Raw genomic sequence first — 24,256 nt, 5'->3', positions numbered from 1 at the left:
AGAATATATACTTAACCATTAATAATATATACATTTGTTAATCAGACCTTATGTGAGTGTATATATTTTAAGAAAACAATTATACATATTTGTACACAGAAATACACATATCTAGTTGTAGCTATATAATCAAATTTTAAATGTTCACATACACAGGGATATGCAGTACATTGCTGTTTGAGTATGGTGGGCTATGTAGGAAAGAGTCAACTCTTGATAAGTTTTCTGAAGATATGATAGTTATAATGGTTAAGCCTCTTAGACTCACATAAGACATGTCTTCTACAGGTCCTGCCCATCACTGAGTACTGTACAAAGGTGATCCCAGGCTACTTGGTACCATCATGAAACTCATTTAAATGAATATTACTAATCCGGACCAAGCGCTGAGGCTACTTATTGATATGAGATTTTTAAATGTAACCTGTGCACTGGCCCTATTTTTAAACGACTTAAGAAGGGAAATATTCAGATTTTATAGGGGTTGATAGAAGGTAGGGTATAATGCGGAATGTAGAGTTTTAAATGTTATAATTGATTACTATTATATCGGTTGATGGTATTTTAGGAAATTTTCTATGCTAGGAGAAGGCAAGAAATAATATGGAGAGCACTTTTTATTGAAAAAATGCACTTTATGATAAAGTAAGGATGGAGCTCTTTCAGAGCTGTATAGGGGATAAATTGGTTGGCATGTTGCACTTTATGAACCTATAAGAACTTGAATTATGGAGGAAGTAAAAGGAAAGAACAGCTTGTTTATTCTAAAATGATATTGGTTGATGGTATTTTAGATAACCTCGCTACGCATAACAAGGCAAGAAATAAAATGTGGAGCATTCCAAAATGGGAAATTGCACTTAGGAGATCGCAAGGACCAGAGTCTAATCAGAACTGTATGTGGTATAATTTAAGTTGGCAGGCTGCACTTTCAGGAACTGTAAGAACTTGATTTTTATTCAAATTAATTATGCAACTAGAGTTGGTTAATAAGAATTAGAATGATCTAAGAACTCTGTGTGTTAATGTAATATGTAATTGTAAATCTTATTGTTTTTATACTTTTAAGGCTTATGCCCCATAATTTTTTTTTTGACTGACTGACATTTAAGTGATTTCTCAACTTCTTACTTTTTGCTATAACACCACCAACAAAAGAAGCAATAGACATGTGACTGATATCAAGGTGTTAGGAAATTTCTCAGAGATCTTTCTTACCAAGTCAATCAAAAATCAAGATAAGCTCTCAATCACATCAACTGAGGAGGCTCAACATTCCACTTTGCATTAGGGGAGGCTAACCTTAAAAGAGATTTAACAAGTTCCCATGGTATCATTGTTGCTGACTGGATCTTGTTAATGTACTGTTTTTTTGCAAATCTGCTGAGATAGGTATATTTCCTTCTATTTCAGAAAATTAATTTGGTCATGAGATGTATATTTTGGTCTCCAAGTCTTCTCTACATTTCTTAGAAGTGCTGCTTCCAATTTTAAAACAGCAATTTAGTATTTACATTTTTTATACCTGGTTTCACTGCAGAAATAAATGCATGGTTCTAATTTATTAAGGGCGTTTAAAGATATTTTATTATTTTTTTCTCCATTTTTTTTACTGGGCCATCAACCATATCAGTGCTGCCCAAGCTTTCGTCTCTTTGTATTATCGGAGGCTGGGCAGTGTGGACTGTCTGAGCTACCTTTGCATTTACCTATTTCTGAAATTTTTACATATAATTCAATTTTGATTGGCATCACAAGGACTTGAATTACCTGAAAATGCACGGATGAGGGGTGGTGTTAGTGCGATTTACAGCTAAGTACTTGACTTACAGTTCCAGTCTCCGAGGGTTAGGAAGTCCACAGGTTGGGGTTCAAGTTAACCCCAAACACCCATGGGTCCGGCCAGGTGCAGAGGTCAAAATTGAGGCAACCTTAACATGGGCTCTCTGTTTCAGATCTGCTGGCAGGTAAGTATCCACGTCTTTGGAGGGCCGTCCTGAGGGATTTACAGGAGCATCGGTGGGTGCGGGGGAAGGAGGGTGTTGCACAAGTACGCACCAAACACGCACCCTCAGTGACACAGGGGTGGCCAGGTGCAGGGTACAAACAGAGCTTCTGGCTCCCAATGCTTTCCTATGAGGGGACCCCGGGGGTCACTTAGATGCTGAAGGCTGGGTCCAGAGGGTAGTTTTGGGAAAACCACAGGCTGGATAAGTAGGAGGGCAGCCTGCTGAACATTGCTGCACCAGTGGTCGGGTTCTCAAAGGCCTGGGGGCTGCGGGTGCACTGTACCTTTAGGCGTCGGATATCTTCATCCAGAGCTTTTGCGGTCAGGGGGAGGCTCTAGATTCTCACGGCAGGTGTCGCCGTGAGGGGCAGGAGAGGTTAACCCAGGGTGGGCACTTGCTCTGAATCGCCTGGGGATACTCTTTGGCCGGTTGGGCCACCTGGACACAGGCCGCTGGTGTCGGGTGCAGAGTGGTCAGGATTCGCGGATCCGGGGAGGTTCTGGAGTCCTTAGTTGTAGTTTCTTCTTGGACAGTGCCGCTTGTCCATGAGAGTTCTTGGTCCTTTGTGATGCAGGGCAGTCCTCTGGAGCCTGGCCGAGGTCACTGGTCCCAAAGGATGCGTCGCTTTCTTGTTGCAGGTTCTTTGAAGCACAAGACAGGCCGGTAGGGCTGGGGCCAAGTAAGTTTGCGTCGTCCTTCATCTCTGCTGGGGTTTCAGCTTAGCAGTCATCCTTTCTTGTGAGGCTTAAATCCTGGTTTTAGAGGTGTTACAGGAGTCAGAGGGCAGCAGCCAATGGCTACTGTCCCTGAGGGTGGCTACACCCTTCTTGTAGCCACTCCCTTTGGGAAGGGGGACACAAACCTAACCCTATTGGTCCCTGTCCTCCAAATAAAGATGGATAATTCTGCAGGAAGGGGTTCCTCATCTCAGCTTTGGACAGCTTAGAGGTGGTCCTAGCTGAGATAGTCACTCCTCCCTGTTTTCCCTAATTTTCCTGCCGGACTTGCTGCCAAAATTGGGGCTTTGTCGGGGGCAGCTCCACTAGCTGGGGTGCCCTGGGGCGCTGTAACAAGAGGCTGGAGCATTTGAGGCTCACCGCCAGGTGTTAGAGTTCCTGCATCAAGGAGGTGTTAAGCACCTCCACCCAGGACAGGCTTTGTTTCTGGCCACAGAGCACAAAGGCTCTTACCCCATGTGATCAGACACTCATCTGGAAGTGGCAGGCTGGCACAGACTGGTCAGTCCTGCACTAGCAGTTTGGCTAACATACAGGGGAGATCTCCAAGATGCCCTCTGGGTGAATTTCTCAATAAATCCCACACTGGCATCAGTGTGGGTTTATTGTGCTTTGAAGTTTGATATCAAACTTCCCAGCATTCAGTGAAGCCATTATGGAGCTATGGAGTTCGTAATGACAAACTCCCAGACCATATAGTGGGTAAGGCCTGCTAGAGGGGTGGGTTACCTATGCCATAGGCAGTGGTTTGTGGGCATGGCACCCTGAGAGGGGTGCCATGTCGACTTTGCCTTTTTCTCCCCACCACCACACACAAGCTGCAAAGGCCGTGTGCATGTGCTAGGTAAGGGGTCCCCCGTAGGGTGGCATAATACATGCTGCAGCTCTCCTCCTCGGTACGGGGGCAGGGGAGGTCAGGGAGGTATGGAAAGGAAAGGCTTATCGTGTCCTTTTCATGTCTCTCTGAGCATTCCTGCAGCCCGATCGCTTAGCGATTTTTGGACTTTGGGACGCTGCCATGTAGAAAAATCTACAAGACCGAGACACATCGGAAAACTAAACATCTGGGTGAGTCCAGGGTGGTGTGCTTCACATGCACCCAGCACCATTTTCTTACCCACAATGCCCTGCAAACCTCCAACTCTGCTTGAAATCACACATTTTCCCAACATTTTTGTGATGGAACCTTCCGGAATCTGCAGGAATCCAAGTCCTACCACTCAACATTGTCGCATCTATACCAATAAAAATCCTGCCCCACTTGTCAGCCTAAAAACATTTTTTTTTCAAACTGCCCTTTTGGACCCGCGTTGCTTCCCCCTCAATTTCGACATGTTTTTGGCTCTTCCCTGTCACAGGCACTTGGCCCAGGTATAATTTTTTTGGGGAGACTGAGGGGAACATTGTGCCAGTGCGGTGATCCCACACAGAAACGTCATTTTTTTTAAGCTAAATTTGAGTTTTGCTGAGGATTCTGGGTAAGAAAACACTGGGGGATCCCCGTAAGTCACACCTCCCTGGACTCCCTCAGGTGTCTAGTTTTCACAAATGTCTGGGTTTGGTAGGCTTTCCTGTCATGGGCACTAGGCCTACCCACACAAGTGAGGTACCATTTTTATCAGGAGATGTAGGGGAATGCTGGGTGGAAGGAGGTTTGTGGCTCCCCTCAGATTCCAGAACTTTGCAGCACCGAAATGTGAGGAAAATGTTTTTTTGCCAAATTTTCAGGTTTGCTAAGGACCCTGGGTAACAGAACATGCTGAGAGTGCCACAAGTTACCCCATCCTGGGCTCTCCAAGGTGTCTAGTATAGTTTTCAGAAATGTCCAGGTTTGCTAGGTTTTCTTAGGTGCCTGATGAGCTAGAGGCCAAAATCCACAGCTAGGCACCTTGCAAAAAACAGGTCAGTTTTCTTTGAGAAAACGTGATGTGTCCATGTTGTGTTGTGGGACATTTCCTGCTGTGGGCAATAGGCCTATCCACACAAGTGAGGTACCATTGTTATTGGGAGACTTGGGGGAGTGCTGGGTGGAAGGAAATGTGTGGCTCCTATTAGATTCTAGACTTTCTATCACCAAAATGTGAGGAAAAAGTTTTTTTTGGTGCCAAATTTTGAGGTTTGCAAAGAATTCTGGGTAGCAGCCTAGTGAGTGCCACAAATCACCCCCATCCAGGATTCCCCTAGGTGTCTAGTTTACAAAAATGCACAGGTTTGCCTAGGTGCCAGCTGAGCTAGAGACCAAAATCCACAGCTAGGCACTTTGCAAAAAACACATCAGTTGTCAATGTAAAAATGTGATGTGTCCATGTTGCGTTTTGGGGCGTTTCTTGTTGCAGGCATTAGGCCTACCCACGCAAGTGAGGTACCATTAGAAGAATAGAAGAGCAATTGTTATTGCTCTACATTTTTCCTTCCAAATGTACGAGTGTGTGTAAAAAAAAGACTACTATTTGAGAAATGCCCTATAATTCACATGCTAGTATGGGGACCCCGGAATTCAGAGATGTGCAAATAACTGCTGCTTCTCAACACCTTATCTTGCGCCCATTTTGGAAATACAAAGGTTTCCTTGATACCTATTTTTCACTCTTTATATTTCACCAAATGAATTGTTGTATACCCAGTATACAATGAAAACCCATTGCAAAGTGCCGCTCCTTTATTGGCTCTGGGTACCTAGGGTTCTTGATGAATCTATAAGCCCTATATATCCTCGCAACCAGAAGAATCCAGCAGACGTAACGGTATATTGCTTTAAAAAAATCTGCCATAGATGGAAAAAGTAATAGAAGAAAACATGGAGTGCAATGCCTAATTTTTCACCTCTATTTCAATATTTTTTATTTTAGCTATTACTATCTGTAGGAAAACCTTGAAGGATCTACACAAATGACGACCCCTTGATTACTTCAGAATGTTGTCTCCTTTTCAGAAATGTTCAGCTGTCTGGAAACCAGCATTGGTTTCACACCCATTTCTGTCACTAACTGGAAGGAGGCTGAAAGCACAAAAAAAATAGTAAAAAAGAGGTATGTCCCAGTACAATGCCAAAATTGTGTTGACAAATTTGGTTTTCTGATTTAAGTGTGTCTGTTCCTGAAAGCTGGGAAGATGGTGATTTGCATCGCAAACCCTGTGTTGATGCCATTTTCAGGGGGAAAAACATGTGCTTTCTTCTGCAGCCCCTTTTTTTTTTTTTTTTTTAAACTAAATTTTCGCTGTATTTTGCCTTATTTCTTGGTCTCCTCCAGGGGAGCCCTCAAACTCTGGGTACCTCTAGAATACCTAGGATGTTGGGAAAAAAAAGGATGCCAATTTGGTGTGAGTAACTTATGTGGACAAAACGTTATGAGGGCCTAAGCGCAAACTGCCCCAAATAGCCAAAAAAAAGGGTTTGGCACCTGAGGGGGAAAAGGCCTGACAGCAAAGGGGTTAAAACAATGCAAACTGATGTCCTTTAACTGTTTTACTGGCTTATAATCAAGACCGCACGGCATGTTACACAATGAAGACAGGTCAAACTACCACTGCTTTGTGTCAACTGTGTTGTCTTGACTCTACAACTTTAGCAGAATCAGCAACTGCCACCTGCGCTCACTGCAGCTGCAAAGTTAAGAGAGAGAAGAATGGTTCTCTGAACTCCCCTAATGTAACTGTGCTGAACAGAACGACCCAAAGCTTTTGTATGGGCACGTCTTTTGTTAAGCATCACCCTCTGCTCCCTCATTCCATAATGGTAAGTGCAACATGGGACAAACAAAGGAGATGGCCAGTAATAACCTTTGGCTCACATTGCACCAAATGATTGGTCAAGACTGCATCAGCACACTTTTGGATTACAAAGACCAGCAACAGCTCAGGGCAATCAATGGAAATTAGTGTGGGTGGTATCTGCTACCCACAATACCCTGTACCTGTACACAGTTAACATGTGTTGAATCTAAAGTATTTTTCCAGAATTTGATCAAATCTTACAATAAGGAAAAGTTTCGCCCGTTTTCTGTGTCTGTTATAATAAGCCTTAAAGGAATTAGCATGAGGTGAGGCAAATAAGTCATAGATCCTAGTCTGGTAAAATGCAGTTGTGTTTTGGGACCATTACAGGGATGAGGATAGATCATTACAGTATGCTCCGGAGATGCAAAAGGCAATTGTATAGATCAGGAAGGGGCGGGGGAGGGGACCGCAAAGGAAATCAGAAACAATTGGATGTCAATGGTGGAATCAACTGTTAGTCTAAACAGTATTAGGCCCCATATTCACAATGGCAGCTTTATTATATGCACACAAACAACATATATCCAGGAAACTGTGCTTGGAATCACGTTTGACACAGATCAAACTGAATTTCTGCATCCGCAAAAACAGACTCATTAACTCTCAACTAGAAAACAGGAATATTCATGCTCTAATCAACCAAAGTGAGACTCCACCAACACCATCCATCCCATGTAGCTAAGACTTAGCAAAAACCATATGCAAATGCGGTTGGAGCCATCATGCTTTGGAAGGTTTGAACGTCAACATTTTGACACATTCACCGTTTACAAAATTCGTTAGAATAAGCTTTTCTCCCTTAACCACAAAGTGGTGGCAATCACCGAAAACAGAGAAAAAAATATCTACAAAAACACATCTTCAATTTGTGGTCAATTTATTACCAAAAACTATATGCAACAATGAACGTTTACCTGCATTTCCCAGTTGTTTGTAAAACCTGTACTCCAAATGAAGTTGAGGGGCTCGGGACTTGATTGGTTCCTGCAAACCAAACAAACAAAAGTAAATACCGATTTCTGAACATATAGCTCTCACTTGGACATCTAAAACACAAAAAACGTAGTTAGTGTGAGCAGGGTATGGGAAAGACTACTCATTGGTGCTGCTTGCAATACCACACAGAACGTCATAAAATGTTATTTATTACATGATTATTTCTACTTAAGAACAAGCGGCAGAGGACATTACTAAGGATTAGTGTTGTATATAATATGTACAGGTATAGCTATTTCCCTCTTTTGTAGGCATATGTTAAGTATGCATAGGAATATAGAACTCTAGGGAGTGGAATAGAACCATGTGATGTCAGGGCTTAGGTCATATGAGAGCTTGGGGAGGTGGATGCAGGCAGTTGGATCTTGGCTGGATGGGACCTCTGTTTACTGGAATAAAGCCTCCTCGTGAACTACAAGCCTCTAACCTCTTTATTTCATCTGGAAAGACATCTTGATTTACCACACTGGCGACAAGGGTAGGATACCAGTGTTTTTAGCTCTGCCTCGTCATCTATTCGGTCCGGTTACACGGAGGTCTCAACAAAGGACTTTGAGTCGGAAATACAAGAAGAGGAAACAGGAAAAGGTGACTTTCGTTATTAAAAAAAAAATAACTTTTGTTTATCCCAGTTTCATTTCGCTTAGCTCTGAACGCCCCGTATTTGTTGTTTTTCAAAAGAAGTATCACGCGCGCCGGCTCGCCGCGTGCGCTTCAATTAAGCTGATCAGCTGAGCCGCGTGCACGTTTCCATATAAACTGTACAGCGGAAGCGCGTATGAGCCTCGTGTGCGTTGCTATGAAAGCTGAACAGAAGCTGAGACACGCACGCACCGCGCGTCAGCTGTTTCAAGCCGCAATTTAGCAGAGACGCTTGGATGAAGCAGTTCAGCTTATAAATAAGCACAATAAACAGAGAACCGGAGGTTTCCTGCCAACTATTTACCACTCTAAAGCCGCACGTCGGCTGATTTGGTGTTTACACACTGCGGCACAACTATTTACCACTCTAAAATAGACCGCGACTTAAAAAAAACAACAAAAAAAAACAAAGGAGATTTAGAGACATAAGAGTGGAATTTTTTTTGTGTTTACACATTTGGAACACGTAATTATGCAGAATGTCATTGCACCGTCGTTTTTTTTGGCTATGCCAGGAGAACCTCCCATAAAGTGGCAAAAATGGAAGAAAGTTTTTGAGAGGTACGCAAAGGTGTGTGGTGCATCACTTAGCGTTGAAAGGAAAACTGCATTATTGTTGCATTGTTTAGGTTCAGAGGGTCAGGAAGTTTTTGACAATCTTCCAGACATATTTGACGAGAACCTAAATAAATATGAGACTTGCATAGAAAAGTTGGATAGACATTATCTTCCAAAGGTCAGCACCATACTCGAAAGATACCACTTTGGCAGGAGAAACCAAGAAGAATGTGAAACTGTGGAGAGTTATGTTACAGCTTTAAGGAAACTGGCATCATCGTACAAATTTGGATCACTCTTGGATGAGAGAATCAGGGATCAGTTTATGCTGGGCTGCAACATAGAGAAGGTCAGAGAGGAGATTTGGCAAGAGGATGATCCGACATTAGATGAGGTTGTAGTACTGGCAAAGAAAATTGAACATTCCCTCAAATGTGTTGAGGCGATAAAGAAAGAGGAAAACAAATGTGACACTGTGCATCTCATCAAGAGTCATGGGGACAAACAAGAAATCTATCTGAAACAAAATTACAGAAAGGAACAGAAAAGCTTTCAAGGGAAATGTTTTCGTTGTGGCAAGCAGGGCCACATGGCGAATGATAGAAACTGCCCTGCCATTAAGTTAGCATGTAATTTGTGCAAAAAGAAAAGTCCCTTTGTCAGTGTCTGCAGGACCAAAAGTGGGAAAGGAGGCATCTATGAAGTTAATGATGATTTAAACACCATGGATGGAGATGATTTTGAGTGTGGCCAAATTATTCTCCAAGTCTGGAGTGGGAGGCGAGGACCCATTGATGAAATTCTGGTAGATGGTGAAAGAACTAAGGTTCCTTTCGACTCTGGAGCTAAGATTACCATCATATCAAAGGAGTTCTACGTAGGAAAACTCTTAAACAAAGTCAAGCTATTCAAACCTGATATCACTCCTCATACATATGGTGGAGAACTTATTAAACTGCATGGGTACTTTAGGGGCTTACTGGAATTCAAACATAAACTTACCAATGCAAAGATCTATGTATCAAAAAAAGGAGACAGTGTTCTGAGTTTCATCAGAAAGAACTTGGGGTGATACTTGATCCTACTAGTGATCCTCCCGTGAAGATCAAGATGGGGTAAACGAGATTAAGGAACATGATGAGTCTTTTGGCCAGCAAATCACAAAAGACAATGACTTTGTGGAGAAACTAAAATTGAAGGTTCCTTTCGTGTTTCAAAATAAATTAGGGTGTCTTCGGAACTATTCACATCATATACACCTCAAGGAGGGAGCAAAGCCGGTGTGTAGCAAAGTTCGTGGTGTACCGGTGGCCTTGCGTAAAGAAATGAAGGTAGAACTGGAGAGACTTCGGAAAGAAGGGATTATTGAGGAAGTTGAAGGAACTGAATGGTTGGCACCAGTTGTTGCAGCCAGGAAAGCGAATAGCAGTCTACGCTTGTGTGTGGACTTAAGAGAACTGAACAAAAACGGAATAGTGGATAGATATCCCCTACCGAACATCTCAGACATGTTGATGTTGCTACAAGGAGCAAAGGTTTTCTCCACCATAGACTTAACATCGGCATATCATCAAATCAGACTAACTGAAGAATCTAAAAACCTTATTGCCTTTGTGACTCCATTTGGAACATTTAGATACACAAGGTTGCCATTCGGCTTAATATCTGCAGCGTCAGTCTTTCAAAGAATGTTGGAAAGAGTTTTGAAGGGTTTTGAGGGTGTAAGAATATATCAAGATGATGTTTTAGTATTTGGGAATGATGATGCTGAACATGAAGAGAGAGTATTTAGAGTATTGATGAGGCTGGGAGAGTGTGGCCTAACCATAAAAATGGAGAAGTGTAAATTCGAAAGGGACTCCATTGAATACTTAGGTCATACGGTCACTGGAGAAGGCATATCACCGAAGAGAGAGTTAGTAGATACCATTAAGAATTTACAATCTCCTTCAAATAAGGAGGAACTTATGAAGTTTATTGGAATGGCTGAGTACTATGGGAAGTTTATCAAGCATTTTGTAGAAATTTGTGTGACTATGAGAAAATTGTTGCGAAAAGGTGTGGAATTTGTGTGGTGCAAAGAGTGTGAAAGAGAATTCAGAGAGATCAAGGAGAAGTTAGTTAGTGCTCCTAAACTGAGAAATTTCAATCCTAATCTCCCTTCAGTTCTGATTACTGACGCCAGTGCGAAAGGCCTTGGGGCTGTGCTTCAGCAAGGTAACCATAAGTCTGAGGAAGTGGTTTTGTTTTTGTCACGAGCTCTTAAAAATGCTGAGCTGAATTACTCGGTTATAGAGAAAGAAGCATTGGCAGTACATTGGGCGGTAAAGAAACTTAAAAATGTATTGTGGGGCAGCAAATTTGAAGTCAGGACAGATCATAAACCACTTTGTGAGATATATAAGAGGAAAGGGGTTGATGCGATATCAAGCAGGATCACAAAGTGGGTGATATCGCTACAGGATTTTGATTTTGAAGTGAAATACATTCCTGGAGCGCAGACCATGGTTGCTGACACATTATCAAGGTTGGTACAGTCTACAGGTGTTGTTCAAGAAAGAGAAGGGAGTGATGATGATTTAGACGGTGAAGCAGTATGTGAAATAGGAGGGAGTGGTTTTGATGACAATGTGGTGACAGAAGAGAGATGGAGGAGAGAATGCGCCTTGGATAGTTCAGTGGTAGAAGTGCTTTCCTTGTTAGAGAAAGATTGGCAAAACAAAAATGATGGGAGTGTGGGGACACAGAAGTTTTGGCACGTAAGGGGGGAATTGTCAAACAGAGGTGGCCTACTGTTTAGGGGTACAAGGCTAGTTCCTCCTACCACGCTTAAGACAGGAGCTTATTTCTCTTGCCCACTCGGGTCATCAAGGAATTTCCAAAACCAAAGGGCGTTTGCGATTGACATATTGGTGGCCAGGAATGGACAGGCAGGTGGAGAGGACAATTAGGGAGTGCTTGCAATGCGTAATGAGTGAGAAAACAGTCAAGCCCAAGGTTCAACCCATGGAAATTAGAGAACGCCCCACTCAACCCTGGGAAGAAGTTGCATTGGACATTCTGGGGCCCATTCGTGGAGCGGGTGTGGACGTATATCTCCTGGTGCTAATAGATGTCTTTTCAAGGTGGCCGGAGATCAAGTTTACCAGAGGTATTGAGACGAGGCATGTTATTGATTTTCTGAAGGAGGTGTTTGGGAGAGAAGGCTTTCCAAAATCTATCCTCACTGACAATGGGGTACAGTTGGTGTCCAGGGAGATGGAACGATTTTTAGCAGACTGCGCCATACGGCACAAGAAATGTGCGCTTTACCATCCAGAAACCAATGGCATGGTAGAGTGTTTCAACAGGGTGTTGAAAGAAACAATAGTGTTGGCCAAAGATAATGATATGAATTGGCAAAAAGAAGTAATTAAAAGGGTTGAGGCACACAGGGTTTCCCCACACTCTACCACGTGGAAGACGCCTTTTGAATTACTTAGAGCCAGACACCCGAATACCTTAGTAGCTCCCAGTTGGGTGAACGTCATGGAGTCGAGGTCAGGGGTGGTTGTGTCAGATGATAATGGGAGAGAGTGTGAACGAAAGAAAATAGAAGCTAGGAAGAGATGTTTTGACTCAAAGAAATCAGCACAAGTAACCAAAGTTAAGGTAGGAGATTGGGTACTTATTCGCGGCCCGGTTAACAAAGGCAGAGGTACATATAAATCCAAACCTGTAAAAGTGGTGAAGTTATTTAAAAATGCGGTAAGAACAGAAGATTCCAAGATGTGGAATCTCAATCGAGTGGTGGTTCTCAAATGTAACATGTTTAATTAACTGTTTGGGTGTTTAATCTTATTTTGTTTTCTTTATTTTTTTTATTTTTGTTCTCCTTTGTATATATTGTTTTTTTTCTTTTGTTTGTTAAGGGGGGTGAGGTGTGTAGTATGCATAGGAATATAGAACTCTTGGGAGTGGAATAGAACCATGTGATGTCAGGGCTGAGGTCATGAGAGAGAGCTTGGGGAGGTGGATGCAGGCAGTTGGATCTTGGCTGGATGGGACCTCTGTTTACTGGAATAAAGCCTCCTCGTGAACTACACGCCTCTAACCTCTTTATTTCATCTGGAAAGACATCTTGATTTACCACAATATGCTTTATGACTGGACATTGGTGAATTCCCCAGCCCTGCTGCGTTGGAGACATTGGTGGTAGCTGGTGGGAGGCAGACCACACATCCCAGTACTGCATGCGGTGGAGGCTGCATCATCGCACCCAGATGCTCCAGAAACTGAATTCCCCGGCCCGCTGGATGCGCTGGGGTGTGTGTCCAGGCAAAGAGCGGACCTGTCTGCGCGGGACTGCTGTTGAACACGGCCAGGCCGCTACCATCACCCCTCCCCACCCCCCAACTTGGTCTACAGGCTCGCTGTGTTTGATATGTAGTTTTATAGTTGAGCAGGCTCTGAGGGTGAGAGGTCGTGTGAATTGCAGTCAGCAAGTCTTATTGAAAGCCACCAATGATGTGTGTGAGCGGCTCCCAAAGATCTGAGAAGTTTTTGGGAACCTGACAGTATTTACTCCCCCTTTGTTGCCGATCCCGTATTTTGGGCTTGCACCAAGGATTATTATTTTTTTTTTTAATTGGTTATTCCCCTAATGTGTGGGCTGGGGACCCTTGAAGAACTTTCACGTACCATAAATGTTCTATACTTACTATGTATCTATTGTGGATATTCTATTATAACCCCAAAACCCATTGTCAACCACTTTCTTCCCTGATTTTTCACTTGATTATTTGCTTGTCCATGCCCTCGATTGACCTATACACAATTTAACTTGGCCCAAAAGCAGGGCATTCTGCTCCTTGATTGTTTTCGGTTTGTAATATGCTTCCTGATAGGGTGTAGTGATGGGCAAGAGGAAAACCGTGGACAGTCGACCAATTACTTAGCCACCTGTTAAGGCTACCTCAATTGATAAGATGCTCCATAGGGCAAGCTCAGCACAGAGATACAACTAACGGAACGTTGCCTTTCTCTTCAGTCAGGAAAGTCACCAGGGCTGAAGAACGCCACAATATCTTGCTCTCCCTCACAGGTTCAATCACCACTGTCTGAAGACCCCTCACAATTAGAAACGGTGTAATGGTATCTAACTCAGGGATAGTCGGTTCAAGCCCTTCTGGTAAACATAGAGGGCAGGATAAGAAAGCAAGGCCGGTAACCCCACAAACTAGTGTAGCTCCCCTATCAAAAATGAGCAAAGCTATTGATTTTGTTGGGTCCTTGAATGAGGTCCCCTCATTGCTCATTAAAATGAGGGTGGATTGATCAAATTATTATAGCTTGTATGGATAATATTAAGGATTTGCTCAGAGCCGAAATCAGCCCTTTAATGGCTCGCCTTGATGCTATAGAAAAGTAAATTGGCTTCGGTATGGAAGCCTGGTGACCAATTAATTATAGGGATGCAGCCAAAGACCTTAGAGCTAAGCTTAGCCCACTGGTTGCTCGACTTGACTCCATAGAGATTGATTTGTCCCATATAAAGGGCGCTGGTATTACAGTGGGTGACAATAGCAGCAGGGCTGATAGTAGGGCTATTATTAAGGGCCAGGTTGGAGATTTACAAGCAGCCACTAGTATACTGCCAGTGAATCTTAACCAGTCTGTCGGAGCCTCCACCACAAATGATCCCCAGCCAACATCTGTCCCAACAGGCTTGGTTGCTCCTCCCCCTTCTTCATCTTCCAACCAGGGTCTTTTGAAACAGAATAAGGCAGCAGAACACGATAGAAAACCTTTGCCTAGGGAAGATATAAATCTAGGCAATAGAGTCAGGGCACGCAGGTTACCTAGAATTGATTTACCACCAGCATAATGCCCATATGCTGTAATTTTAAGTATAGTGTCAAAGCTACATGTTGACCAGAAAGAGCCCTATGATGTGCTGTTTAATAAAATATTGGATTGGCTCATAAAGCATAGAGACTTCCCCCTATCACAAGCACATAACATTCTGCTTATTAGGCAGGTAGCTTGGCTGGGATCTGGTAGGGTGGATTGTGAAGGGGATTGTATTATTATTAACTTTGGGCTTCCTTTCCTGGCCCGCTTCGTCTTGCCTTGAAGGACCAGTAGCATGTATGAGCCCAATAGTGGAATTGGGACACTCCTTCTAGGGTATTTTTACAGACCTGTGATAATCCCGTCAGTAACTAGCCAGTTCCAGCAACAGTGCCTTATCCCTGTCCTATCTTGCCCACCTGCACCTAGGAAAGTTAACTCATGTGCAATCCCTACCTGTAATATGTTTGAGACACTTGATGGGTTAGATTGACTCGTTAGCAGCAACCAACAATGTGCCTTTGCAAACCGTGAGCCTTTTATAGGCTTTGATTAATTAATCTTCCCTAGCCCCACTGTGTGTACCATCCCAAAAGCTCTTCCAGCATCACCCAAGACCACTGGGATACAATCAGCTGTTGGCTTTGACTTGACTCCTGGAGCAGCACCTGTGTAGCCCCTGGTTCCCTATTTTAAATTAATATCTTGGAATGTGACATGACTAATTTCTAAATTGGTGGACCTAGAATGGTGTGCTATTAATTTAACAATTTGATATCTGCAGTCTGTTTTTTCCAGGGTTTGTTACCTTCTCTAAAGCTGTGATTTCTTCTGGTTCGGAAAGTCCATCTGGGGTTCTATCAATCTGGATAAAAACATCCACGGCTGGCCAGCACCAGGAGGCGAAGGTGGGTGGAGAGATATATATGGAAAATGTCACTTACCCAGTGTACATCTGTTCGTGGCATTAGTCGCTGCAGATTCACATGCTGTGCACAGTCCGCCATCTGGTGTTGGGCTCGGAGTGTTACAAGTTGTTTTTCTTCAAAGAAGTCTTTTCGAGTCACGAGACCGAGGGACTCCTCCCATTTCGAGTCCATTGCGCATGGGCGTCGACTCCATCTTAGATTGTTTTGCCCGCAGAGGGTGAGGTAGGAGTTGTGTATGCTAGTAATAGTGCCCATGCAATGGAGTGAATGCGTATGTACATAATAAAGTTTTAAGTAATATATTTCAAATGTACAAATGTTTAAGATCTACTTCTAAACGGCTACAGGCTCCCGGGGAGGCAGGTGGGCGCATGTGAATCTGCAGCGACTAATGCCAAGTGACATTTTCCGTTCGATGGCATGTGTAGCTGCAGATACACATGCTGTGCATAGACTAGTAAGCAGTTATCTCCCCAAAAGCGGTGGTTCAGCCTGTAGGAGTTGAAGTAGTTTGAAATAATGTTCTTAATACAGCTTCACCTACTGTTGCTTGTTGTGCAGTTAGCACATCTACACAGTAGTGCTTGGAAAATGTATGAGGCGTAGACCATGTTGCCGCCTTACATATTTCGTTCATTGGAATATTTCCTAGAAAGGCCATGGTAGCACCTTTCTTTCTGGTTGAGTGTGCCTTTGGTGTAATAGGCAGTTCTCTTTTAGCTTTAAGATAGCAGGTTTGAATGCACCTAACTATCCATCTAGCAATGCCTTGTTTTGAAATTGGATTTCCTGTATGAGGTTTTTGAAAGGCGACAAATAATTGTTTTGTCTTTCGAATTAGTTTTGTTCTGTCAATGTAGTACATTAGTGCTCTTTTGATGTCTAATGTATGTAGTGCTCTTTCGGCTACAGAATCTGGTTGTGGGAAGAACACTGGTAATTCTACCGTTTGATTTAGGTGGAACGGTGAAATTACTTTTGGTAAAAATTTAGGATTGGTCCGTAGAACAACTCTATTTTTGTGTATTTGAATAAATGGTTCTTGAATGGTAAATGCTTGAATCTCACTCACTCTTCTTAGAGATGTGATGGCAATTAAAAATGCAACTTTCCACGTTAAGTATTGCATTTCACAAGAGTGCATGGGCTCAAAAGGTGGTCCCATGAGTCGTGTTAGGACAATGTTGAGGTTCCATGAAGAAACTGGTGGTGTTCTTGGTGGTATAATTCTCTTTAGGCCTTCCATAAACGCCTTTATGACTGGTATCCTAAACAATGAAATTGAGTGCATAATTTGTAGGTAAGCAGAAATTGCCGTAAGATGTATTTTAATGGAAGAGAAAGCTAGGTTAGATTTTTGCAAATGTAGTAAGTATCCTACTATTTCTTTTGCAGATGCGTGTAAAGGTTGAATTTGATTATTATGGCAGTAATAAACAAATCTTTTCCACTTATTTGCATAGCAGTGTCTAGTGTTAGGTTTTCTAGCTTGTTTTATGACCTCCATATATTCCTGTGTGAGGTCTAAGTGCCCGAATTCTAGGATTTCAGGAGCCAAATTGCTAGATTCCACGATGCTGGATTTGGATGTCTGATCTGTTGTTTGTGTTGTGTTAACAGATCTGGTCTGTTGGGTAGTTTGAAATGAGGTACTACTGAAAGGTCTAGTAGTGTTGTGTACCAAGGTTGCCTTGCCCATGTTGGTGCTATTAGTATGAGTTTGTTTTGACTCAACCTGTTTACTAGATATGGAAGGAGAGGGAGAGGTGGAAAAGCGTACGCAAATATCCCTGACCAGTTCATCCATAGAGCATTGCCTTGGGATTGATCTTGTGGGTACCTGGATGCGAAGTTTTGGCATTTTGAGTTTTCTTTTGTTGCAAATAGATCTATTTGAGGTGTTCCCCAAATTTGAAAGTAATTGTTTAGTATTTGGGGGTGAATTTCCCATTCGTGGGTTTGTTGGTGATCTCGAGAGAGATTGTCTGCCAACTGGTTCTGAATCCCTGGAATAAATTGTGCTATTAGGCGAATGTGGTTGTGAATCGCCAATGCCATATTTTTTGTGTTAGGAGGCACAACTGTGTCGAGTGTGTCCCTCCTTGTTTGTTAAGATAATACATTGTTGTCATGTTGTCTGTTTTGACAAGAATGTATTTTTGGGTTATTATGGGTTGAAATGCTTTTAGCGCTAGAAATACTGCTAACAGTTCTAAGTGATTTATGTGAAACTGCCTCTGATGTATGTCCCATTGTCCTTGGATGCTGTGTTGATTGAGGTGTGCTCCCCACCCTGTCATGGAAGCATCAGTCGTTATGACGTATTGTGGCACTGGGTCTTGGAAAGGCCGCCCTCGGTTTAAATTTGTACTGTTCCACCATAGAAGCGAGATGTATGTTTGGCGGTCTATCAACACCAGATCTAGAAGTTGACCCTGTGCTTGTGACCATTGTGATGCTAGGCACTGTTGTAAGGGCCGCATGTGCAATCTTGCGTTTGGGACAATGGCTATGCATGAAGACATCATGCCTAGGAGTTTCATTACCATTTTGACTTGTATCTTTTGTGTTGGATACATGGCCTGTATTACCTTGTGAAATGTTTGAACCCTTTGTGGACTTGGAATGGCAATCCCTTTTGCTGTGTTGATTGTCGCTCCTAAGTATTGCTGTGTTTGACACGGCAAAAGGTGTGACTTTGCGTAGTTGATCGAGAAACCTAGCCTGTGAAGGGTCTGTATGACGTAGTTTGTGTGCTGTGAACATTGTCTTAGTGTGTTGGTTTTGATTAACCAGTCATCTAAGTACGGGAACACATGTATTTGCTGCCTTCTGATATGTGCAGCTACTACTGCCAGGCATTTTGTAAAAACTCTTGGCGCAGTTGTTATTCCGAATGGCAACACTTTGAATTGGTAATGTATTCCTTGGAATACGAACCTTAGGTATTTCCTGTGTGAAGGATATATTGGTATATGGAAATACGCATCTTTTAGATCTAATGGTGTCATGTAGTCTTGCTGTTTGAGCAGTGGGATTACGTCTTGTAACATGACCATGTGAAAGTGGTCTGATTTGATGTAGGTATTTAGTGTTCTGAGATCTAGTATTGGTCTCAGAGTTTTGTCCTTTTTGGGTATTAGAAAGTACAGTGAGTAAACTCCTGTGTTTTTCTGTTGAATTGGAACTAATTCTATTGCGTCCTTTTGTAGCAATGCTTGAACTTCTAGTCCTAGAAGATCTATATGTTGTTTTGACATATTGTGTGTTTGTTTTCGGTTGGGACGTTTGGAGGGAATTGGCGAAATTCTATGCAATAACCATGCTGGATAATTGCTAAGACCCAAGTGTCTGTTGTTATTTCCTCCCAAAGTTTGTAAAATTGGCTTAGTCTTCCCCCCACAGGTGTTATGTGATGGGGGTGTGTGACTTGTGAGTCACTGCTTATTTTGAGGGGTTTTGGGGCCTTGGAATTTTCCTCTATTTTTTGGGAATTGGCCCCCTCTAAATTGCCCCCGAAAACCTCCCCTTTGATATTGACCCTGGTAGGTAGGCCTTGTTTGTGAGGTTGTGGTTTCTGTGGGTTGACCTCGAAACCCTCCCCTAAAAGGTGTTTTCCGAAATGTGCCTCTGCTCTGCGGGGAGTAGAGTGCGCCCATGGCTTTGGCTGTATCGGTGTCCTTTTTGAGTTTTTCGATGGCAGTGTCTACCTCCGGCCCAAACAATTGCTGTTCATTAAACGGCATATTGAGCACAGCCTGCTGGATTTCCGGTTTGAACCCAGAAGTGCGCAGCCATGCGTGCCTTCGTATTGTGACTGCAGTGTTTATTGTCCTTGCAGCTGTATCTGCTGCATCCATGGAAGACCGTATCTGATTATTTGAGATACTTTGTCCCTCTTCCACCACCTGTTGCGCTCTTTTTTGGAACTCCTTGGGTAAGTGTTCGATGAAATGTTGCATTTCATCCCAGTGAGCCCTGTCGTATCTTGCCAAAAGTGCTTGTGAATTGGCAATACGCCACTGATTTGCTGCTTGTGCTGCAACCCTTTTTCCCGCAGCATCAAATTTGTGGCTCTCCTAGTCTGGAGGTGGTGCGTCGCCTGAGGTATGACAGTTGGCTCTCTTACGAGCTGCCCCCACAACTACTGAGTCCGGTGTTAGTTGTGTTGTGATATATATTGGATCTGTGGGCGGTGGCTTATATTTTTTTCTCCACCCTTGGAGTTATGGCTCTGCCTTTAACTGGATCCTGAAAAATTTGTTTTGAATGTCTTAGCATTCCTGGGAGCATGGGAAGGCATTGATACTGGCTATGGGTGGAGGATAGGGTGTTAAAGAGAAAGTCATCCTCAATTGGTTCCGAATGTAAGGAGACATTGTGAAACTCGGCTGCCCTTGCGACCACCTGTGTATAGGATGTACTGTCCTCAGGTGGTGACGGTTTTGTAGGATAAGAGTCTGGGCTATTGTCAGACACTGGAGCATCGTAGAGGTCCCATGCATCAGGATCATCCTGACTCATTGTGGTATGAGCTGGTGAGTGCATCAGTGGTGGAGTTGTTGCTGGTGATGCATGTATTGATGGTGGTGGAGACGGTGGTGGGGTTGTTTTCCTTGCCACCTTTGCTTGTGGTTGCTTGTCCTTTTGTTGAAAGGCAAGTTTCCTTTTTATTTTGATTGGGGGAAGAGTGGTTATCTTCCCTGTGTCCTCATGAATATGAAGCCTTCTTTGCGTGTAGTCAGGCTCTACAGCTTGAAGCTCCTCTCCAAATCTGTGTAATTGGGAGGTTAATCCTTGTTCCTCTGTATAGGAACTAGTTTTCGGCTCCGAGGCTGGCTGTTTCGGAACCGAAACCTTTTCGGAAGTCTTTTTAGGCTCAGAAGAAACCTTCTTTGTTTTCGGCGTGGTGTCTCGGTGCCGAAATTCTTCGGTGCCGCTGTCTCTGTGCCGAAGTTTCTCGGAGCCGCTGTCTCGGCTCCGAGGTTGCTGTGTGGCGGTATCTCGACCGGAGTCGGATGACTTCGACACTAGCATGCCCTTTTTCGGTGCCTTGGATGGGTCACCTAGTTTTCGGGTTAAGCCATGGCCTGTTGGCGGTGGCGTCCCCTGGGCTTTTGTAGACTTCTCGTGAGTCTTGATTTTCGACGTCTTACTCACGGTTTGGTGTGTTTCTTTGGCTTCGAGTTCTTCAGAATCCGACTCGCGGATGGAGAAAGCTTCTTCTTCCTCCTCGAAGCGTTCTTGACCTGTCGGCGTGGACGCCATTTGCAGTCTCCTGGCTCTTCGGTCTCTCAGCGTCTTCCTCGACCGAAACGCTCGACAGGCTTCACAAGTATCCTCCTTGTGCTCGGGGGACAAGCACAAGTTACAGACCAGATGGTGATCCGTATACGGATACTTGTGATGGCATTTTGGGCAGAAGCGGAATGGGGTCCGTTCCATGAGCCTTGATGTCGCACGTGGCCGGGCCGACCAGGCCCCGACGGGGGATCGAAAAAAAACCAAAGGGCCACCAGAGCTCTTCAGAATTCGGTGTCGATTTGTTCTAACTAACCCGATACCGAACGCATACAATACCGACGTTTTTTTCCGAGATTCTAACTAACTTTCCGACCCGAAACACGGAGCGAAAAGGAACACGTCCGAACCCGATGGCGGAAAAAAAACAATCTAAGATGGAGTCGACGCCCATGCGCAATGGACTCAGTCCCTCGGTCTCGTGACTCAAAAAGACTTCTTCGAAGAAAAACAACTTGTAACACTCTGAGCCCAACACCAGATGGCGGACTGAGCACAGCATGTGTATCTGAAGCTACACATGCCATCGAACATATATATATATATATATATATATATATATATATATATACACACACACACACACACACACACACACATCTATATAGATATACCCATCTCTCTCAAATTCCATCCTCAGCAAAGAAGGTGGTGGGTGGAGATTTTAACTGTCAATATCAACCTCTACGCATTGATAATCAATCCTCTGCCCTAGAAGCGGATGACAGCAAGGGTAGCCCGGTGACAGGCATCGCGTCCATTAAAAAAAGGACAATTACCCTCTAAATAAATGCATTTACTTTTAATCATGGGCTGCGAGCTTGCAATGGTAGGACAATCTCCGACCCCTTTGGTGCCTGTACGTGTAACAGGCCTAACCATTCCAGTCTGATTGATTACATAATGTTAGATATCAGACTGGCCCAAATTAGTTGACATGGCAGTAGTTCCACGACACAATAGTGATCATAATGCTTTATCTCGATCATTGACTATTTTCGATAAAGAGTACCAATGAAAATAATGGAAACTGTGATGGTCTGTTGGCAGTTTCAAGCAACAGGCATAAAGTTAAATGAACTAGAGTGCAGTGCTTGCAAGAGTTGATTAGAGGGATTTAGTGCCTGCTGGCCAGTTCTTTGGTGGATCTACTAGAATTAGTAAGAAAATTTTGATATGGTAACAGAAGGATAAGTTACTTACCTGTAAATCCTAGTTCTCTTCCAGGGGTATCCTCATCAAAGTCATAAACATTGAATATTCCCGCTCTTGTGCGGGGACCCCGGAGCATATATAAAATATATACACATTATACATGTGTAACAAACAGTCATGCAGGCTATCATGTTAAAAACAGGCTAAAATGCTTTATTTCTATGAAGTTTTTTTTTTTTTTTTAAATACTACAATAGAGCCTAAATAAGTACCCAAGCTCCTAAAACTAGGCTTGGGGAAGTAAGCAGTAGCAAACTCTAGTGAAAAAATAGACGTGTGTCCGGGGAGGAGGGTGGGTTGTTTATGACTTTGATGAGGATACCCCTGGAAGAGAACTAGGATTTACAGGTAAGTAACTTATCCTTCTCATCCAGGGGATCCTCATCAATAGTCATAAACATTGAATAGATTAGCAAGCCCATCCCTAAACCCAGCGGACTGTCCGATAGAAGTGCAGGAATAGACATGTCTTACGCAAATAAATTCCTTAGAGAGGCCTGCCCCACTTGGGCATCCGCTCTTGCATCTGAGTCTAAACAATAATGTCTTGTAAAAGTATGGACAGACTAACATGTAGCAGCCTTACAAATCTCAGATATAGGAACATTGTTAAGGAGAGCAGCAGTAGCCGCTTTTCCCCTTGTGGAATGCGCTCTAGGCCGCGCTAGCAATTGTCTATTAGCTAGCTGGTAAGTATTAACAATACAAGAAACTATCCATCTTGATATTGTTCGCTTAGATGCTGCTTCTCCTGTCCTTAAATGACCATAGTTCACAAACAAGCGGTTAGAGTGTCTAATCGATTTTGTCTTGTCCAGATAAAATTTCAGCACTCTTTTCAAGTCTAATGAGTGCAATGCTTTCTCAGCCGGAGTTTCCGGATTGGGAAAGAACGTCGGTAAAGTTATGGTCTGATTAATATGGAATTCTGACACCACCTTCGGAAGGAAAGATGGGTGAGTTCGTAGAACTACTCTATTGTCATGAAAAACCGTGTACGGTTCTTTTGCGGACAAGGCCTGGATCTCACTGACCCTCCTCGCTGAAGTAATGGCCACCAGAAAAGCCGTTTTCCACGTAAGGTGTTGTAAGGAGGCCTTATGGATAGGCTCGAAAGGAGGGCCCATAAGTTTTGCTAGGACTATGTTCAGTTCCCACGGAGGAGAAGGCCTCCGAATTGGCGGAAAAACTTTCTTCAAACCTTCTAAGAAATCCTTGACTACAGGTTTCGTAAAGAAGGATTCCTGAGAAGGTGACTTGCGATAGGCAGTAATAGCAGACAAATGTACCTTAATAGATGATACCTGCAGACCGGATTTCGCTAGGTGAAGCAAATAGGACAGTATGACGTCCTCCTGCGCCCGTATGGGATTATGGCCTTGCTGACAGCACCATATGTAAAATCTCTTCCACTTAAAAGCGTAGGAACGCCGCGTGGAAGGCCGTTTGGACTCTTTCAAGATGTTCATGCACTCCTGTGAGAGTCCTAGGTGCCCATACTGCAGGAATTCAGGAGCCATGCTGTTAAGCTCAGAGAGGGTAGGTTGGGATGCAGAATCCTGCCCTCCATTCTGCTCAGAAGATCCGGTCTGCACGGCAGCCTCCTGTGAGGTTTTTCCGACAGGTTGAGGAGATCCGTGTACCAGAATTGTCGAGGCCATTGTGGCGCTATAAGAATCATTCTGGTCCTGGATCCGTAAAGTTTACTGATCACTGCCGGAATGAGGGGAATCGGCGGAAAAGCGTAAAGAAATGTCCCTGACCAGTCGATCAACAGGGCATTCCCTCGAGATCCCGGACGGTAGAACCTGGATGCGAAGTCTGGGCATTTCCTGTTTACATCGTCTGCGAAGAGGTCCAGTTGAGGCCGACCACATTGCGCGAAGATGTATTCTGCGACTTCGTCGTGCAGGACCCAATCGTGAACGTCCTCTAGGTGTCTGCTTAGAAAGTCTGCTTCTACGTTCTGCTGACCTGGCAGGTGAACTGCTGTGATTGACATTCCTCTGGCCAGGAGCCAATGCCATATCGCTTGGGACTCTCGTGAAAGGGGTAGGGATCTCGTTCCCCCTTGTTTGTTCAAGTAATACATCGTGGTTGTATTGTCCGTCTGTATCAATAGAGTTTTCCCCTGAATTAGCGGTGTGAAAGACTTGAGAGCCAGATGGACCGCTCTGAGTTCTAGCAGATTGATGTGGTACTGCTTCTCCTTGTCTGACCACAGACCCTGCGCTTGAAAAGGACCCAGATGAGCCCCCCA

General features: G+C 43.7%; 1 protein-coding gene across 3 annotated transcripts in view; it reads right to left on the bottom strand.

Annotated features, from left to right (window-relative positions):
- CSNK1G1 (casein kinase 1 gamma 1) overlaps positions 1–24,256 on the bottom strand; it is a 434,750-nt gene that overhangs the window by 174,933 nt on the left and 235,561 nt on the right. For all 3 annotated transcript variants that reach the window (XM_069222304.1, XM_069222303.1, XM_069222306.1), the window contains one exon: positions 7,438–7,507. In XM_069222304.1, coding sequence (XP_069078405.1) covers positions 7,438–7,507 — 70 coding nt within the window. The remainder of the gene's footprint in view (positions 1–7,437; positions 7,508–24,256) is intronic.

Source organism: Pleurodeles waltl, chromosome 3_1 (assembly GCF_031143425.1).
Source record: "Pleurodeles waltl isolate 20211129_DDA chromosome 3_1, aPleWal1.hap1.20221129, whole genome shotgun sequence".
Classification (NCBI taxonomy): Eukaryota; Metazoa; Chordata; class Amphibia; order Caudata; family Salamandridae; genus Pleurodeles; species Pleurodeles waltl.
This window is presented reverse-complemented; position numbering and strand designations above follow the sequence as displayed.